Raw genomic sequence first — 19551 nt, 5'->3', positions numbered from 1 at the left:
TTTGCCTGGGTGCCCAAAAGCCCAAAAGCATCATTTATTAAGACAGGGAATATAGGAAGAGAAAATTCTTGAGGAAAGGTAAGTGATATAATTTTTTAATGTCTTGAATTTTAGGTGTCTATTCAGTGTTCAGATGTGAATAGAAACACAAGTTTGGAAGTCATTAGCAGAGGGTAATTTCTTCAGGCATGAGTGGACAGGGTCTTTTAGAGAGCACAAATAGAATGCCAAGATGGATGGAATCCTGGGGATTATCAGTATCTAGCTCTTGAAGGAAATGGAGAAGTGGCCAGAAGATAGGTAATGTGTTTCAAAAGGAAAGTGTGATATAACAAATATATATTGTTCTCTGCAGATTATATGTATTTCTCTACAGTTCCTGGCATAGAACTCCTGAACTCCTTGGTGATAGGAGTGTCCTTTGTTCTCATGAGGTGGCTCTGGTGGGCTCCTGAATAGCTCCTGGATGGGGGCTTGTCATCAGAAAGACTAAACCATGATTAGAAGTTCAGAATTTTCAGCTCTGCCCCCTTTATCTCAAGAAAAGGGCTGAAAATGGAGCCATTGATCAAACATGTTGACATGATGGAACCTCCATAAAGTCCCCAGAGTACAGGGTTCAGAGAGCTTCTGGGTTGATGAACATGAGGTGGTAAAAGAGTGGCATGACTGAACAGGGCATAGAAGCTCTGAGGGCCTCCCCACACACCTGGCCCTGCATCTCTTCCATCTGGATGCTCATCTGCATCCTTTAATAAACTCATAAACATAAGTCGATGTTTCCCTGAGTTCTGTGATCTTCTCTGGCAAATTAAGCAAACCCAAAGGAGAGGGTCTTTGGATCAGCCAGTTGCTAGAAGCACAGGTGATAACCTGGTCTTGGGACTAGTGTCTGAAGAGAGAGAGTAAAGAGAGAGAGAGAGAGTGAGTGTGTGTGTGTGTGTGTTTGTGTTGAGGGCATTCTTGTGGGACTGAGCCTCTAACTTGTGGGATTAGATGTCATCCAAGTAATGTCAGAACTGAGTTAAATTGTAGGACACCCAGCTGGTGTCACGGAGACTTGCTCATTGTTGTGGGGGGAAACTCCCACACATTGGGTGACCAGAAGTGTCAGAATGAAGTGTTCTGTGTGAGGAGTAAAGGACGCTCAGAGGAGAAAGACACACAGTAGGGAGCAACTGGATTTTTCCCTGCATATGAAGGAAAATACTGTTTTTCCATTTTGGAAAGGAAAATGAGTATTTCAGAAAGTCAGCTGTCACTGTGTTAGGTAAAATAGTACTGGAAAGTATTCACTGAATTTAACAGCATTTGGTTTTATCTATCCCTTTGATAGAGGAGAAATTTCCAGGTAAAGGCAGTTCAGTGCCTTGTCCAAGAATGTATGACCCGAGCGATTTCTTCAGTCTTCAAAGCCTATGGTTCTTGCAGGACACCACACCGCCTCTTGAATTAAGCTACCAAAATGAAGCTCCTGAGAGAAAGCTTTGTAAAACATGGGAACATACCACTGAGAAGGTATGTGGCTTTCCTTTCCAGAGATCTTTTAGAAACTGCAGGATCTTTAAGGCTGCAAGTAAGATTATAGAGGAGTTCATGCATTTTACTTTCTTTACATTGCTTGATTTCTTTGTACACGTAAGACACTTAATTTAATAATTATTAGTAGATTAACAAGTCTCTGTTAGCTTAGAACAATCTCTATGTTTCTACCCATCAAATTACATTTCTCCTTTCCGTGAAACCACACTTGAAGGTCATTTTGGATTTGTCCCCATTCATTCTGCCTATATTGTACTTCCTAGCACACTGATTCCTTTTGTACTCTTTACAGTTCTTATAAATGATAGACTTTACAGTATTTGTATATTAATTAATACAACTTTACTAATTAGCACAACATATCCTGAATTTAACGCCCTGGCGGTGGGGTGGGGGGGAGGAACTTGGTTCTGGAGAATTTTAAGTTGCTTGGTAACTTTCTGTGTAGTCTTTGCAGTAACTTCTGCCACTTAGTAAACTTTTCTTTGCCAGCACCTTTAAGAAAGGCGGAAGTTTGTTTTACAAACACCTTGACCTTGACAGGCAGAGATCTTCTGGCATTGTTGTGTAGACAGCATTATCAACATATTGAAGGTTTCAAGCTTTGTTTTAGTAAACCTAATTATGTGTGGTTTACATTACTTTTTTGGGGGTAGGGATCAAAAGTCTGCTTATCGGAACCACTGACGATTTATTTCAGACAGTAAAAAACTATCCTGGGAATTATGGGTTTGCCATATGGCTTTCCATGGCACTATATCCATGCAAGCCCATTACATTCAGTAAGTTTTTGAAGAGCATCTATAATGTATTCATCACTCTGATTGGTACTCAGTGTGTTAGTGTACCCAAAAGCTATAGGACCAAGGATTTTCCTTGAAGAAACTTTTAATCTAGTTGGGGTTTCTGGACTATAATCTTGAAATAATGAATAGTATAAGGCTGTATTAGACAAAGCACAGTAAGAGTAACATGGAAGAATAGTGAATAGACTTGCAAGACAATGCCTTAGTTCAAGATTGTTTTTCAGTTCTTTTTTTTCCCCTTGCATCATTGGTAACATTGATGTGGGAAACTAAAGGCAGAAGAAAAATTATTAAATTCCCATACTGCCTACAGCCCACTGGCAAGTCCTTGAAACAGGCAGAGTGACATTCCTCTAGGGACTCAACTGCCTCAATATTAATACTTTGCTAAGGGCAAAAGGCAATCCTAGCTTGAAATCCCCCCAGGATCCTGTCATATAAAAATTCTCTTGGAAACTTCCTTTACCTCTAAACTCCCCAAGATACGTTTTGTCAGTCAACCTCCAAACATATGGCCCACCAATATACACCTGAAAGGTCTCATGACTAAGGTTTTATTAGATAGTAATAAATGACCATTTCCTGACAATAGCTAACCCCCCACAAGGTCCTGGAAATCTTGCTTCCAAAATTCCTTAGAGACTTAATGCTATTTCTAACCCCCTCCCAATCTGAAAACATAAAATGGGTTACTCCTCACGAACCCCATTGCCGCTCTTTCTGCCCACAGGTCGTTTCCCCGAGCTTTAATAAAATCATCTTTTTGCACCAAAGATGTCTCAAGAATTCTTTCTTGGCCATTGGCTTTGAACCCTAATGTTCTTTCCTATATCAACATTATTTATCCCTTACTCTTAAAATCTCTACCTTGGGTGCTTGGGTGGCTCAGTCAGTTAAACCTCTGGCTTCAGCTCAGGTCATGATCCCGGGGTCCTGGGATTGAGCTCAGCGGGTAGACTGCTTCTCCCTCTTCCTCTGTTGCTCCCCCTGCTTGTGCTCTCTCGTTCTGTCAAATAAGTAAATAAAATTAAAAATCTTTTTTTTTCTCTACCTTGACCTCTCTGACATTTTGTAAACTCAAGTAATATTTACTAAATGAATATTCATGGGATTATAATTCCTCATAAATTTCTGCCAGTTTGGAATTACCCTGTTTTTAAATTATTTTATTTTATTTTATTTCTTTATTTCTTCCTGTGTTTTAGAGTGGGACACTAAGTATTAATTGGGTTAAGTTACTTAGGTTCACCCAGGAAATAAGGACTATAGTTGGGGTTTATTTTTTTATTTTACTTTGCTATTTTTAAAGATTATTTATTTATTTATTTGACAGAAAGAGAGATAGTGAGAGAGGGAACACAAGCAGGGGGAATGTGAGAGGAAGACACAGGCTTCCTGCCGAGCAGGGAGCCCGATGTAGGGCTGGATCCCATGACCCGGGGATCAATCACAACTTGAGGGGAAGGCAGACACTTAACAACTGAGCCACCCAGGCGCCCCCTCTAACTATTCTGTCTTTAAACACAACTCCTTGAAGCCATTTTCCTACTTTTTTCTGTGATCTCCTCTGTTCAGGTGATCCTGCAATTCGTATCTCAATCCCCTGTACTAAGTCTCGGATTTTCCAGTTTCTACTTCTTTCTGATCATTGTTGTTTGGAAATCCCATCAGCAGTTGATGATCTTGTCTAAAACCCAGTTCTTTATCCTTCCAGCTCCTTATTTTCCCATTTCTGTCACAGGCTGGGCTTGGAAAATTCACCAAATTTTATTTGTGCCACTTTTCTATTGTTCCTTCTCAAGCCATATAGATAAGAAATCCTGTTTGGTATTTCATCATAATATCATAATATGTGGCACTGTTTATTTATTTATTTTTGTTTATAGTGCTTGTGTAAAGTTTTTTTTTTTTTCTTAAGTTTTATTTATTTTTGGGTAGTCTCTACAGCCAATGTGGGACTTGAATGCATGACCCCAAGATTCAGTCACATGCTCTTCCAACTGAGCCAGTCAGGTGCCCTATGCTCGTGTAAAGCTTTCAATTAATTTCCCTGCCTTTGGTTTCTTTCTGTTCTAGCCCATTCTGAAACTGCTTTCAGCCAAGGATACAGTTATTACTACTACTATAATAAATAATAAATATTATTTATTTAATAAATTTAGGAATAATATACATTAAAATATTTATTTTTTAAAAAAGATTTTATTTATTTTTTTGACAGACAGAGATCACAAGTAGGCAGAGAGACAGGCAGAGAGAGAGAGGAGGAAGCAGGCTCCCTGCTGAGCAGAAGCCCGATGTGGGGCTTGATCCCAGGACCCTGGGACCATGACCTGAGCTGAAGGCAGAGGCTTTAACCCACTGAACAACCCAGGCACCCCCAAAATATATCATTTTAATAAACTGCTTCTTGGATCTTCTTTGTGCCGGAAGGAACATCATTTACTCATTAAAGTAACACTTTGAGTGGTGGTTCTTTTCCCCATTTTAAGATTAAAAATTAGAAACTTACAGAAAAGTTAAATTTTGAAAGATCACACAGCTACTAAAACACAGAACTAGGATTTATGCTGTGGTCCACCAGATTCCGGAGCTTATGCTTTGAATACTTCTCACTCAACTAGGATATATTTCAGAGTGAAAGGGAAAGCTATTTATAATTTCTGGAGGGACTGCCCTAGGAAATCTAGGCTCAGAATAACTTTATGAATTCTACTCTCACTTCTTCATCACTGGTTACACTCAGATAAATAATGGAGAGGTTGAGAGAACATCTACTTTTGGAGAAAGGAACATGTGTTTATATACTTGGTGAGTTCAGAGATGACCACAGGACAGTCTCTTGAAATATCCAGAAAAAAAAAAAATCCTATTGGGTACACGTGGAAGGAACTTAATAGAGAATGAAGAAATAAAGACACAAATCTGAGAGCCATTTACATGGAGGGATCGTGGAAGCCATGAAAGGAAGGAGCTCATCAAAAATTTAAGGAAGCTACTACATAAAAAACTAATGATGTACTATGTATCTTGGCTAATTGAATTAAAATTAAAAAAAGAAAAAAAAGAATTAAAGGAAGTAGAGATAGTGTGGAAAATTGAGAGCCGAACCCTGGGAAATATGAGATATGAAGGGACAGGGATAGGAAGAAGAGCCTATATGGGTGATGCCTCAGACTGTAAACTTCTTTCTGGCAAGGAACCATATTTTTTACTTTTTGTGTTTTTTTTTCTTTTTTTAGTTTAGTTAGTTCGTTTGTTTTTTGTATCCCTGAACCTCACATATTACATTGCCAAATACATTTATTAAAATCAGTTTAACAACGGGGTAATTGGGTGATGGGCATTAAGGAAGGCACTTGATGTAATGAGCACTAGATATTATATGCAACTGATGAATCACTAAATTCTAGCCCTGAAACTAACAATATATGCTAACTAAATCGAATTTAAATAAAAAGTAAAAATAAAAAAAATCCTGGAGCATTGAAAAAAAATTAACAGTAGCCACCATGCAGACACAGATGATTACTGAAAGATGAATTGAATTCTATCTATTTTCTCAGGAGCTAAGGAAGCTATTTCACATGGAGGTAGGTCAGGTGTCATCTCTTCTCTCTGGCCAGGTTTGTGCTTCTTATTGAAGCTGGGAATCCTATGATATGTGGGGACTGATTTGGGACCATACTTGTGCAACTTTGATGGTCTACTAGAAGTCTGAGAGCCAATGCACATGCATGAGACATATATGCAAAGGCATTTTAGTATATGTAAATCTTCATATGCCCTGTAATGTTGTATTTATAATATATAGTTTAAGTTTGGAACTAATAAGAAGAAAGCCATTTCAGAGATTCCAGTTTTGGAAAGGCAAGAGTACTATACAAATGGAAAGGGCAAAACAGCTCTTTTGTTCTCTGTTGTGATGGAACAAGTCATCAGGTAACAGGACTTTAGAGAAGCCCTGTTTGAGATACATTTGGAAATGAGGTTGGCATGGCAACTGTCTCTGAGGTAACAAAATCCCCTTAGAGCTTTCAGAGAACCCTCAACTTCTCTGTACTTGGTTCTCAAGGAGAGCTTAATTTCATTCATTTTAATGAACTGTTTTTCTCCGTTTATAGCATTTTTGCAGTGGGATTGAGAACAAGGATTAGGATTACTGGAGTTACTCTGGGACATGTTAATTCTAAGTATAAATCAAAAGACGAGGCACTGTCATTGGTGAGTCTTAGCTGAGGGTGGGCAAGTCCTCATGGAGGAGTGTGCACACACAAACACACAGTGTGCGTGCAGTGGTTTTAGCAGAACTTTTCTGGAGGAAGATGGATTTCTGCCTTTGTGTTTTGACTTCATAACTTCTGTAAGAGGACTTTTGTCATTAATCCAGGACCAAAAACCTATTTAATCCACTGGCACACTGAAGCTTAAATTCCCCCAAATCAAGATTTATTTTTTGGGTATGAAATCTGTCTTCCTTAATATTAAGGGCCCCTTGTAAGAGGCATCAAGTGCAAGTTGCCATGTAAAAGTTTATTAGTCTCTGTATGGATGAAATCATTTCCTGAGAACTATTTTGACAATGTGTGCAGTAGTTTTAGTAGGTAGAAGTGGTGTCTGCAGACAATATTAGGCATTGTTAGTAACATACATTAAATACCTTGTGTTTGTTTAAGAAGCTCAGCAGGGTCCCTGGGCCCTATGAAGTTTGGAGTTGGGTAGATCAGAGTTTGACTCAAGATTCTGGAACCTACAAGCTGTGTGTACTCTTCATTTTTAAAGTGGATATTTATAGGTCTAATATATAAGACCGTTGTGAGGAATAAACAGGTATTATTTTTGTGCATTGCTTTGGATCCTTCATTGAGCGTCCTGGATGAATACAGTGTTTGATACACGGTAAGGGTTCAATACAAGGTAGTAATTACTGTTTTTCCCATGGTGCCTTGCTATAATTAATAGCTTAAAAAGATGTAATCACAATGAAAAATGTAGCCACAGGTCATTAAAAATCACATCAAGTATTATCAAGGGTGTAAACAAACATTTCTTCTTCCTTAGGGAGGGGGGGTTCTCTGGAGCAGTGATCTTGAGGGAGTCTCTGTAACTATGTCCCTGAGATCTCTAACCCAGAATAAAACTCCTTAGCCTCCTGTTATCCATGGGCATTAGGAAAGGATGCTGTCTCATGCCTAGAATTTGGACAAGAGACTTGGGCCAAAGCCACAAACAGATCAAGTTCAGCTCAGCAAGACAATTAGAGGTTTTGATCCTCAAAGTAAAGAAGCAGAAGCAGAGAGTCTGAGCTCTGAGTTGTCACATTCTGTTCACTGGGGCCATTTGAGTGTCCATGAAAGAGACGGATGAGAGCCAGTGGAAAACAGCACTGTGACCGGAAGCAGAAGGAGGTGAGTGCCCGCCTGACCTGGTCTGTCCTGTAGCAGAGGGGGTAAAAGCTCAAACCCTGTGACCCGGACCACCCGAGTTCACCTTCTACTGTAACTTAGCAGCACCAGGACTGGTGTAAGTCACCTAGGTCCAGGGTCCTCATCTGTGAAATGGGGATACTCACAATGCCACAGAGCGTTTAGAACAGCGCCTATCCCATAGCTGGTACTCAGTAAATGTTCCTATCCTCGTCTTCTTTATGTCACTCCCTGCACTTCTGTGGTGTGTAGCCTTCTCTCTCTCTGTCTCAGTGACTTGTTTCTTTTTCCCTTACAGACCCTCCTAGAGGACAATGGCTGCAGATAACGCCTCCTCTGTGACAGAGTTTGTCCTCGCAGGCTTAACAGATGAGCCAGAACTCCAGATGCCCCTCTTCTTCCTGTTTCTAGGTTTCTATGTGGTCACGGTGGTGGGGAACCTGGGCCTGCTAACCCTGATTGGGCTGAATTCTCACCTTCATATTCCTATGTACTTTTTCCTCCTCAACTTGTCCTTCATAGATTTTAGTTTCTCTACTGCCATCATCCCCAAAATGCTAATGAGTTTTGTCTCCAAGAAGAACATCATTTCCTATGCAGGGTGTATGACTCAGCTCTTTTTCTTTTGTTTTTTTGTCTTTTCTGAATCTTTCATCCTGTCGGCGATGGCATATGACCGTTTTGTCGCCATCTGTAAACCACTGCTGTACACAGTCACCATGTCTCCTCAGGTGTGTTTCCTCCTTTTGTTGGGTGTTTATGGGATGGGAGTGTTTGGGGCTGTGGCCCATACAGGAAATATATTATTTTTGACCTTCTGTGCTGACAACCTTGTCAATCACTATATGTGTGACATCCTTCCCCTTCTTGAGCTCTCCTGCAACAGCTCTTACATAAATGTACTAGTTGTCTTTATTGTTGTGACCACTGGCATTGGGGTGCCCATTGTTGCCATTTTTATCTCTTATGGTTTCATTATTTCCAGCATTTTCCATATTAGCTCCATTGAAGGCAGGTCTAAAGCCTTCAGTACTTGCAGTTCTCACATAATTGCTGTTTCTCTTTTCTTTGGATCCGGAGCCTTTATGTACCTCAAACCACCTTCTATTTTGCCCCTTGACCAAGGCAAAGTGTCTTCCTTGTTCTACACCATTGTTGTGCCAATGTTCAACCCATTAATCTATAGTCTGAGGAATAAGGATGTCAAATTTGCCCTGAGGAAAACCTTGGGCAGATTAACTTTCTCTTGAAAAAATATTAGAAATTGAGATAAAAGATCCAAGGATTTTTATATTGTAGTGTTTTTATTACTATTACTTATTGTTACTCTGACTTTTTTTTAAGATGAGGAATCCAAGCTCTAGTGCTTTCTTTCTAAACTATATGCCAGAGGAAATTTTAACTTTCTTTACCAAATGGACTGATTCTCCCCTACACAAATCCCCCAATTCTTTCTTCTGTATTTTATGAAAAATAATTGGTACAATTTTAGAGTATTCAACATTGAATGGGGCTTAGGAATCATTTGATCCAGTGCCTTTATATAAAACATCACACTTTGCAGAGTCAGAAACATTCCTATGTTGCCCAGGAACATAAAACTACCTGGTGCCAGAGCTGGGACTGAAATCCTTGCTCGAATCTCAATCCAGTTTGTTTTCCCCTATGCCATGTTTTTTTGCCTCAGTTTTTTCTTGGAAGATTTCATTTCACATGTTGGTTGACCTAGCACATTTAAGTTATGAATATATTCACAGTAATTTCATGCACTTTTCACAGGATAATTTTAATATATCACATTTTGCAAGAGAGTAGGAGGTGAAAAATTTTGTTGAGTTGGTCTTGGCAAAATGACAAGATCAGTGTTTGATGAATTTTGTAGTGTGTAATTGGAAAGTATGTTAGATTTCAGAGAGGCAAGTATGGTGTCCACTGACTTGGTGGGTGGAGCCCTACAGACATAGTTTAGTGAATTAGAACTTCCAGAGGACAGAAATTTAATTTTATGGGGTGTAAAGGTGTGTGGTGGAGGTGTCATATGTTATTTAAAGACTAACAGAAAGAATTTGGAGTCTTATTTCAAGGGTTACCTTGGCTGTGGTCCAAGATAATTGGCACTATCCAATATGGCAGTCACTAGCTGTGTATGGCACTGAGCATTGAACCTGAGACACACAACAAGTCAGGAATATAATTATAAAATACACACTGGGTCTTTGAAGGATTAATATGAAAAATAATGTAAGCTATCTCGCTGGCAACTTTTTATGTTGATAACATGTAGAAATAACATTTTGGATCTGTTATGTTTAATAAAATGTATTATTAAAATGAATTTTTCTGTTTAGTTTTTTAATGTGTCTATTAGAAGTTTGAGAATTACATATGTTGCTCGCATTATATTTTTACTAACTGACACTGGTGTGGAGGATGTAACAGAGCACCAGGTAATTGGGACATATTTAGTTATCAGGGCTGCACCAAGCTTCTGATTATTAGGAGAGGCAAGTGCTACTGAATTTTCAGGCATTGGAGAGAGTCATCATATTCTAATAATGGGGCGCATGGAGAAGGGATGGTGATCTCAGGATAAGTTCATAAATCTACAGTATTATGTAATGGGAAATAAAGCATTATATAAAAAAATCAAAAGAACAATTTTTTTTGGATATAAACTCACCATTAGTGGTAAGATTTCTTTGGGAAGCATTGATAAATGAAGTGCTGGGGAAATATTTTTACTTATGAACTTTTCCTTAGGAAAGTTCACTTCTAGTGCGAAATAAGGGAAGTTTGGATCAGTGTTTAATTTTGCCTTTTGATTCTGATCAATGTTGCTGCAAGGAAAATAAGAAACACATGGGGGAGGATTGTACTTTAGATGGGACTGAATAGTTACCTGAAATCAGGGGACATAGAATTTAGGCGTGGGCTGGTGTATTGGTTATATCCTGGGTATGCAGTACAATGTAAGTAATGAAAAATAACAGAAACCGTCCTTTAAAATTTTTTGTAGTCTAACTTTCATATAGCAAAGTGTGCAAATCTTTAGTGTATATCTCACTGAATTTTTGCACATGTATATGTAACCACAGCCTAGATAACAATGTAAAACATTTCCATCCACTTTAGAAGGCTTCTTTTTGCTCCTTTGCCATAAATACTAACTGCCCTCATCCTCCCCACCCCAAGTTATCAACTATTCTGACTCTAATTATCATAGGTTAATTTTGCCTATATTTGAAGTTCACATAAACATGTACTTTGTTGTTTCTGACTTCTTTTCCTCAGCGTAAAGTCTGTGATAATTATCTATAGTATTGCATGTGTGGATATATTATTTTTTTATTGTTGTGTGTTATTCCATTATGAGACCATACAATTATTTAGCCTGTTAATGAAAAGATAGTTTAAGTTTTAGCCCTATGGTTAATAACATTTCTATAAATTTTTTTAAGATTTTATTTATTTGATGAAAGAGATACAGTGAGAGAGATAACAAAAGCAGGGGGCGTGGGAGGGGTAGAAGCAGGCTCCCCGCTGAGCAGGGAGCCCGATGCAGACAGGGCTCGATCCCAGGACCCTGGGATCGTGACCTGAGCTGAAGGCAGAAGCTTAACGACTAAGCCACCCAGGTGCCCCTCTATAAATATTTTTTAACATGCATTTTAATTGAAGTATGCAAAAGCTTCTTTTGGAAATATATTTAGATGTGGATTTGCTGGATAATAGAGTAGATATATATTTAGTTTTTTTTAATACTGTCAAAGTGTTTTAAAAAATATCTGAGTCAGTTTGCACAGCTATCAACAATGTCCAAGAATTCCAGTTGTTCCACATCCTCATTGACACTTAGTATTTGTATTTTATCCATTCTGGTGTGTGTAAGCAAAATATCTTTTGTTTTAATTTTTAATTTTCCTGATGTTGAGCATCCTTTAATGCATGTATTGGCTGCTTGAATATTTTCTTCCACGAGGTAATTATTCAAGTCTTTTGACCATTTGAAAAATAGAGTTGTTAGCTGCTTTCCTCTTGATTTGAAGGAATTAAAAATTCTACATGTAATTACATGTATGTGTAAGTATGTATATGTATGTATTATGTACATGTGCATGTATGTGTAAAATATATCAGTAATATATACAGATATAATGCATACACACATCTTTATCTCAATCTCTCTATATCTATCTTCTCCCAAACTATGTGTGCTTATTGTTGATATCTTTTGATAGCAGATGTTCTTAATTTTGAAGTTTGGTTCACCAGTTTTGCCTTTTATGGTTAGTGCTGTGTCCTATTTAAGAGATCTTTTACTGTTCTTCTTGAGGTCAGAATAACAGCAATGTGAAAGGGTATGAGTGAGAAAGAAGACATGACAAACTCATTGCAGCTTTGGTTCTGTCAACATTTCGGGTCTCCTGATCTTCTGGATTCACCCCATGCTTATATTACCTCTTCTTCTATTTGGTTGATGCATAATAGGGACAGAGCGCTTGAAGCCTGAAGGCACCAGCATTACAAGTATTTTCAATTCAACAGACATATACTTATTTATTTATTTTCATGTTTTAAAAAGGGTTTAAGAAGATATAATATGACATACAATTATATACAAGATATAAAATGACATACAATTAACTACAGTGTTTAAAGTGTTAATTTTGATAAAATTTGACATACATATATACTCATAAAGCCACCACCACAATTTTGTCTCTCCCTCCTGCCTTCTTCCATTCCCTTACTGCTTTGAAGGCAACCACTAATTTGCTTTCTGTCATTCTGTTGTTTTCACTCTCAAGACTTTTATATGAATAGAATGGTATAGTATGTACTCATTTTTGTCTGCTATCTCTATCTTTTGTCTGCTATTTATGTCTCAATATAAGTATTTTGAGATTCTTTCATATTGTTACATCTATGATAGTTAATTACTTTTTATTACTGAGTAGTATTACATTGTATGGATATACTACCATATGTTTGTTCATTTACCTGTTGATGGGCATTTGGGTTGCTGTAAGTTTACGGCTATTGGAAACAAATCTATTATAAACATTCATGTACAAGTTGTTGTATGGACATATCCTTTCATTTCTCTTTGGTAATAAACAGAAGTGGAATGGTGAAGTCACATGATAGGTATATGTTTAACTTTTTAAGAAAGTGCCAGGCTGTTTTCCAAAGTGGTTGTACCATTTTACACTTTCTCCAGTAGTGCTTGAGATTTTCAGCTCCCCATGTCCTCACTACACTTGGCATGGCCCACTTCTTCAGTGGAGACATTTAAATAGGTATATAGTGGTATCTCATGGTGGTTTTAATCTACATTTCCCTAATAAGTAATGTTGCTGAGTATCTTTTCAGGGGATCATTTGTCATCCATATATATTTTCTGTGAAATGTTTATCCAACCTATTTGCTTATTTTAAAGTAGGTCAGCCCCATGCAGAAGAATGAGACTGGGCCACTTTCTTACACCACACACAAAAATAAATTCAAAATGGATGAAAGACCCAAATGTGAGACAGGAATCCGTCAAAATCCTAGAGGAGAACACAAGCATCAACCTCTGTGACCTTGGCTGCAGCAACATCTTGCTAGACACGACTCCAGAGGCACAGGAAACAAAACCAAAAATGAACCATTGGGACTTCATCAGTATAAAAAGCTTTTGCACAACAATGAAAACAACAAAACTAAAAGGCAACCTATGGAATGGGAGAAGATAATTACAAATGACCTATCAGATAAAGGGCTAGTATCCAAAACATAAAGTACTTACCAAACTCAACACCCAAAAACCAAATAATCCAGTCAAGAAAAGGGCAGAAGACATGAACAGACATTTTTCCAAAGAAGACATTGTGTGGAGCACTGGGTGTGGTGCATAAACAATGAATCTTGGAACACTGAAAAAAAAAATACAATTAAGACATTAAAAAAAAAAAGACATACAAATGGCTAACAGACACATGAAAAATGCTCCATGTATCAATTGGCATCAGGGAAATCAAATCAAAACCATAATGAGATATCACCTCACACTGGTCAGAATGGCTAAAATTAACAAGTCAGGAAACAACAGATGTTGGTGAGGATATGGAGAAAGGGGAACCTTCTTACACTATTGTGGGAATGCAAACTGGTAAGCCACCCTAGAAAATAGGGGAGGTTCTTCAAGGCATTAAAAATAGAGCTATCCTATGACCCAGCAATTGCACTATTAGGTATTTATCCAAAGGATACAAACATAGTGATTAGAAAGGGCACCTTCATTCCAGTGTTTACAGCAGCAATGTCCAGAATAGCCAAACTGTGGAAGGAGCTGAGATGTCCATCGACAGATGAATAGGTAAAGAAGATGTGGTATCTACAAACAACAGAATATTACTCAGCCATCAAAATAATGAAATCTTGCCATTTGCAATGATGTGGATGGAATTAGAAGGTATTATGCTAAGCAAAATAAGTCAGTCAGAGAAAGACAAATAATATAATTTCACTCATTTGTGGAATTTAAGAAGCAAAACAGATGAACATAGGGGAAGGGAAGGAAAAATAAAATAAGATTAAAAGAGAGGGCGAGGCAAACCATAAGAGACTCTTAACTATAGAAAACAAACTGAGGGTTACTGGAGGGGAGATGGGTTGGGGGATGAGGTAATTGGGTGATGGGCATTAAGGAGGGCACTTGATGTAATGGGCACTGGGTGTTATATGCAACTGATGAATTATTAAACTCTACCTCTGAAACTAATAATACACTATATGTTAACTTAATAGAATTTAAATAAAAAATTTTAAAGTAGGAAGGTTATTTCTTATTCCTGAGAGCTCAAGGGTCTTTATATATTCTGAATTCAATCCTTTACTGAATATGAACTTTTCAAAAAGTCCATGGTTTATCTTTTCATTCTTTAAACAGAGATCTTGATTTTCAAAAGTCCAACTCATCACATTTTTTTTATGAACTGTAGCTTTGTTGTTGTATCCAAGAATTTTTTGCTTAAAAAAAGATCACAAGGATTTTCTCCTATATTTTGGATGTTTTATAGGTTTTTATGTTTGTGTGTACAATCTATATTCAGTTAGTTTTTGTATACAGTTGAAGTATGGATCAAAATAGCTTTTTGGTGTGTGTGTGTGAGTGTGTGTGTGTGTGTTTGCACATAACTGTCCAGTGATTGTTCTTTTACCTTTGTTAAAGATCAATTGTTTCTGTTTTTTATTTTCTGTTCCCTTTGTCTACTTGTCTGTCTTGATGTCAATACCACAGAGTTGTTTTTTTTAACTGTAACTTTATAATAGTTCTTGAAATCAGTCAGTATAAGTCCTCTAACTTCATTCACCTTTTTCAAAAGTAATTGACTATTTTAGGTCCTTTGAGTTTCCATATGAATTTTAGGATGAGCTTGTAAATTCCTACAAAATGACCTGCTGCGATTTTGATGTCTTGAAATCTTGAAAAAGATTCGCAGATATATTGAATCTGAATTTCTTTGGGAGAATTAACATTTGTTTTCTCCCTCAGCAATAAATGGGAGTGCTTACTTTCTTTTGTCACTCTAACATAGTATACTCTTAGAAATTTCAATTTTTTAATCTAAGAACAGTTTTTAAGTGTAGTTATAATTAGCATTTCTTTATTTATTTTTTTTTAATTTTATTCATTTATTTGACAGAGATCACAAGTAGACAGAGAGGCTGGCAAAGAGAGAGAGGAAGAAACAGGCTTCCCGCTGAGCAGAGAGCCCGATGTGGGGCTCGATCCCAGAACCCCGGGATCATGACCTGAGCTGAAGGCAGAGGCTTTAACCCACTGAGCCACCCAGGCGCCCTTAGCCTTTCTTTAATAATGAGAAACTCTAGTGATATTCTCATGTATTTAATGGCTATTGGTGTTACATCACACTTTTTCCTCACTTTTCTGCTGGATTTTGATCTTAATTAAGCACATTAGCTTTTCATTTGAGGTATAAGTTGCATATATCATCCCCCCACTTTGTGATTTGGTTTTTGACTTTCCTTATGATATAAAATTTAAAAATTAATGTTACTAATGACTATTTTAGTCATACTTAGAAATGTCCTTCTGTCCTTTATAACCTCAAAGGTTATAAAGAAATTCACTCCTTTTTTTTTTCAAAATGTTTGTATGATTTCATTTTTTTTATACTTGGATGTCTGATCTTTTTACAAACTGTACCAGTATATGGTGTGAGGAATGGATCCAAATTTATCTTTTTCCATATGGCTATCCAGTTGTTCTATCACAATTTATAAAAAAAAGTCCATCTTTTCCCTGCTGAGTTGAGCTGTTGCCTTCATTACATACCAAGTTTCATAGGCACTTGAGCTATTTCTGTGTTTTCTGTTCTGTTCTGTTTGTCTGCCAGTCTACTCATAAGTCAATACCACACTGCTTTAATTATAGGAGCTTCGTAATGTTTTCATATCTTGAAGATAACTTCCCACATATTGTTATTCTTTTTTTTAGGGTTTTCCTGGTTGTTCATCTTTAATCATAATGTTTATAACTAATCTATCTAGCTTCAAAAAAATACCCCAAACCACATGGCATGTTTAGTGATTGCATCCTAAGCTTTTTATAAGCAAACTTAGGAGGAATTGATATCTTTGAATTTTGAGACTTCCATCTCAAGGAAGTATGGTATATCTTCTTAGTTCAGTATCTTTTAGGAGTGTTTCATAATTTTTCTTGTCTATGTTTTGCACATTTCTTATTAGATTTCTGGTTGGGAATTTTATTACATTTTATTTTTTTCTACTGTAAAGAAAGTTTTATCTTTCATTATATCTTCTGAATTATTATTTGCATATATGAATTCTATTGAATTCTATGTTAACTTTATACTTTGTAATATAATAATAATAATTATTTTTTAAAAGATTTTATTTATTTATTTATTTGAGAATGAGAGTGAGAGAGAGAGCATGAGAGGGGAGAGGGTCAGAGGGAGAAGCAGACTCCCTGCTGAGCAGGCAGCCCAATGTGGGACTTGATCCCAGGATTCCAGGATGATGACCTGAGCTGAAGGCAGCTGCTTAACCAACTGAACCACCCAGGTGCCCCTAATTATTATTTTTTATGGAAGTTTTCCCATGGATTCTTCTAGGTTTTGCAAAACGTAATAAAATCTTCTTTAAACAGGGATGATTTTACCTGTTTTCTTCTGATTATTTTTTCTTTAAGATTTTATTTTATTTATTTGAAAGAGAGAGAATGACAGACAGAGCATGAGACGGGGGGGGGGGGGAAGGATTAGGGGGAGAAGCAAACTCCTCACTCAGCAGGGAGCCTGATGTGGGACTTGATCCTAGGACTCCAGGATCATAACCTGAATCAAAGGCAGTTGCTTTACCAACTGAGCCACCCAGGCACCCTTGTTTTCTTCTGATTATTAATGCCTCTTATCCCTTTCCCATGTGTAACTGCATTTTCTAATGCCTTTAATACAATGTTAAGTAATAGTGAGGACTGTGGCATCTCAGATTTATTTCTGGTTCTAATTAGGAATGCTCTAGAGTTTTCAAATTAAATTGCTGGTGTTTTATATATTTATTTCATATATTTTATCGTCTTAAAGAACATTCATCATGGAGCACTTGGCTGGCTCAGTTGGTAGAGCATACAACTCTTGATCTCAAGGTTGGTAAGTTCAAGTCCCACATTGGGTGTAAAGCTTACTTTAAAAAAAAAGAAATTATTCATCATTCCTTGAGTCAACAAGAATTTTAAAGATTTTATTGATTTATTTACTTGGGGTGGGAAGCAGAGGGGAATGGAGAGGGAGGGGGAAAGAATCTCAAGTGGACTCCATGCTGAGTGTGGAGTCTAATGTGCTCAGGACGCTGAGATCATGAGCTGAGCCAAACAGAGTCAGAGGCTGAATTGGTTAGGCAACCAAATGCCAGGTTCAAATAAGTATTTTAAAAGCATGAATGGATATTGAATTTCGTCATCCTCTTTTCATCTTTGGGATTTTATTTCCTCAAAATTTCATTTTAGATCTTTAATCTCTCCACCTCTACAGACTCTTCTACTTTATTTTTTTTTAAAGAAAGTGTTTTTGTTTTTAAAGATTTTTTATTCATTTATTTGACAGATCATAGGTAGGCAGAGAGGCAAGCAGAGAGAGAGGAGGAGGCAGGCTCCCCCTGGGCAGAAAGCCTGATGCTGGGCTCAGTCTCAGGACCCCCGGATCATGACCTGAGCTGAAGGCAGAGGCTTTAAACCACTGAGCCACCCAGGTGCCCCTCTTCTACTTCTTTTTATCTTATTTTATTTTCTTAAGTAGGCTCCATGTCCATTGTGGACCCCAACGTGGGGTTGAACTCACAACCCCAAGATCAAAACCTGAGCTGAGATCGAGTCAGACACTTAACTGACTGAGCCACCCAGGTGTCCCCAAACTCTTCTATTTCTGAACATATCCAAGCCTGCTTAAAGTTTATTTAAAAATTTCCTTTGACCCTCCTTTTCTCTTTCCCTTTTTCTGTCCATAATTAGGAAGAGTGAACAGTGCTTTTTCTTCATATTCACAGACTCAGTGCCAATTTTTGGTATGTCATATATGCAATTTCCTGTCCATGTCTTTTTTTGTACCCCAGTTCAGAGTGTAATACCCTGTTCAGATACATTTGTATCACAAAATCTGACTTTTCCATGTCGGTGAGAATTCATGTGCGATTTTCAGGGCATCCTTGAACCCTGGGTTTAGCTCCTGCTTATCTGCCTTGATTACTGTCCTGAAATTTAAGCATGAGACTACCAAGAGGAAGGAATCACTCTGTCTGACTTGAATTTGAAGGTGTTATGTCCATTCCAATTTTTCAATGGATAGAAAGTTTTAGTTATGCAAGATGAATAACTTAGAGATCTGTTGTACTTAACTAGCACCTCTAGTTAACTATACTGTATTGTACATTTACAAATTTACAGAGCTCATGTTAAGTAACCTTACCACACAAACAAACACACACTCAAATGCAAAACTAAGAGACAGAAACAAGGAATGTAAGATAATAAATCCCACTACATCCCATGTCATTCTCTTGAGAAAATATACAGCATTTTTTAAGAAAGTAAATTGTAGAAAAAATTGCACCATCATTTAATTAACACGTTTTAGAGGAAACTTTTTACAGCAACGGGTATAATTTGGTTTCTATATTCTTTTTCAAATGCACAAATTGTGGAATTATGGAATAATTATTGAATAAAAGTATGAATCATTCATATAGTGAACTTCTGCTTTAGCCAAAATAATAGACAACATGTACTGATTCTTGGCCTCCAAGAGTGAGGTATCTTTAGAAAAATGTCACTATGGTTATGTGTTATTCTCCCCTGCTGTCTCTGCATGGCACATTACTGCTTCCACAGAACCAACAGTAATATAGCATTTACTTCTTTCTCTCCATGCACAGGTTTAAAGACTTTTTGGGGAAGTTTCCATTTTATTTGATAACACAGAGTCGAGTCTTTGGTAGCTTTCAAGATTTCTAGATTTTTTTTTTAAATTTTCGAGATTTCTAGATAATTTCACTGAAAAAGATAATGAGATGAGAGTTTTGCCATTCTGAGAATGTTAGACCCCTAACTAATTGCCAGGTCTACAGACTGTGCTTTCATAAGCGTAGAAAGAGTTAGGAAGAGATAGGCATCCCTACAGTACGGATCTTCCCTGTGTTTTAAGACTATTCATTCTGCTGTTATAGCAATGAGAATTCTCATTTCTGAGTTG

The 19551-nt window shown here is 37.2% G+C and overlaps 1 protein-coding gene across 1 annotated transcript; it reads left to right on the top strand.

The window, feature by feature from the left end:
• The first annotated feature begins 6558 nt into the window (after positions 1-6558).
• LOC125078928 (olfactory receptor 8B12-like) lies at positions 6559-9024 on the top strand. The gene is made up of 2 exons (XM_047692201.1): positions 6559-6572; positions 8073-9024. Exon 2 carries the CDS (start codon positions 8089-8091, stop codon positions 9022-9024), a length of 936 nt encoding a protein of 311 aa, XP_047548157.1. The 5' UTR covers positions 6559-6572; positions 8073-8088.
• The last annotated feature ends 10527 nt before the right edge of the window (positions 9025-19551 follow it).

Source organism: Lutra lutra, chromosome 10 (assembly GCF_902655055.1).
Source record: "Lutra lutra chromosome 10, mLutLut1.2, whole genome shotgun sequence".
NCBI classification, from domain to species: Eukaryota; Metazoa; Chordata; class Mammalia; order Carnivora; family Mustelidae; genus Lutra; species Lutra lutra.
This window is presented reverse-complemented; position numbering and strand designations above follow the sequence as displayed.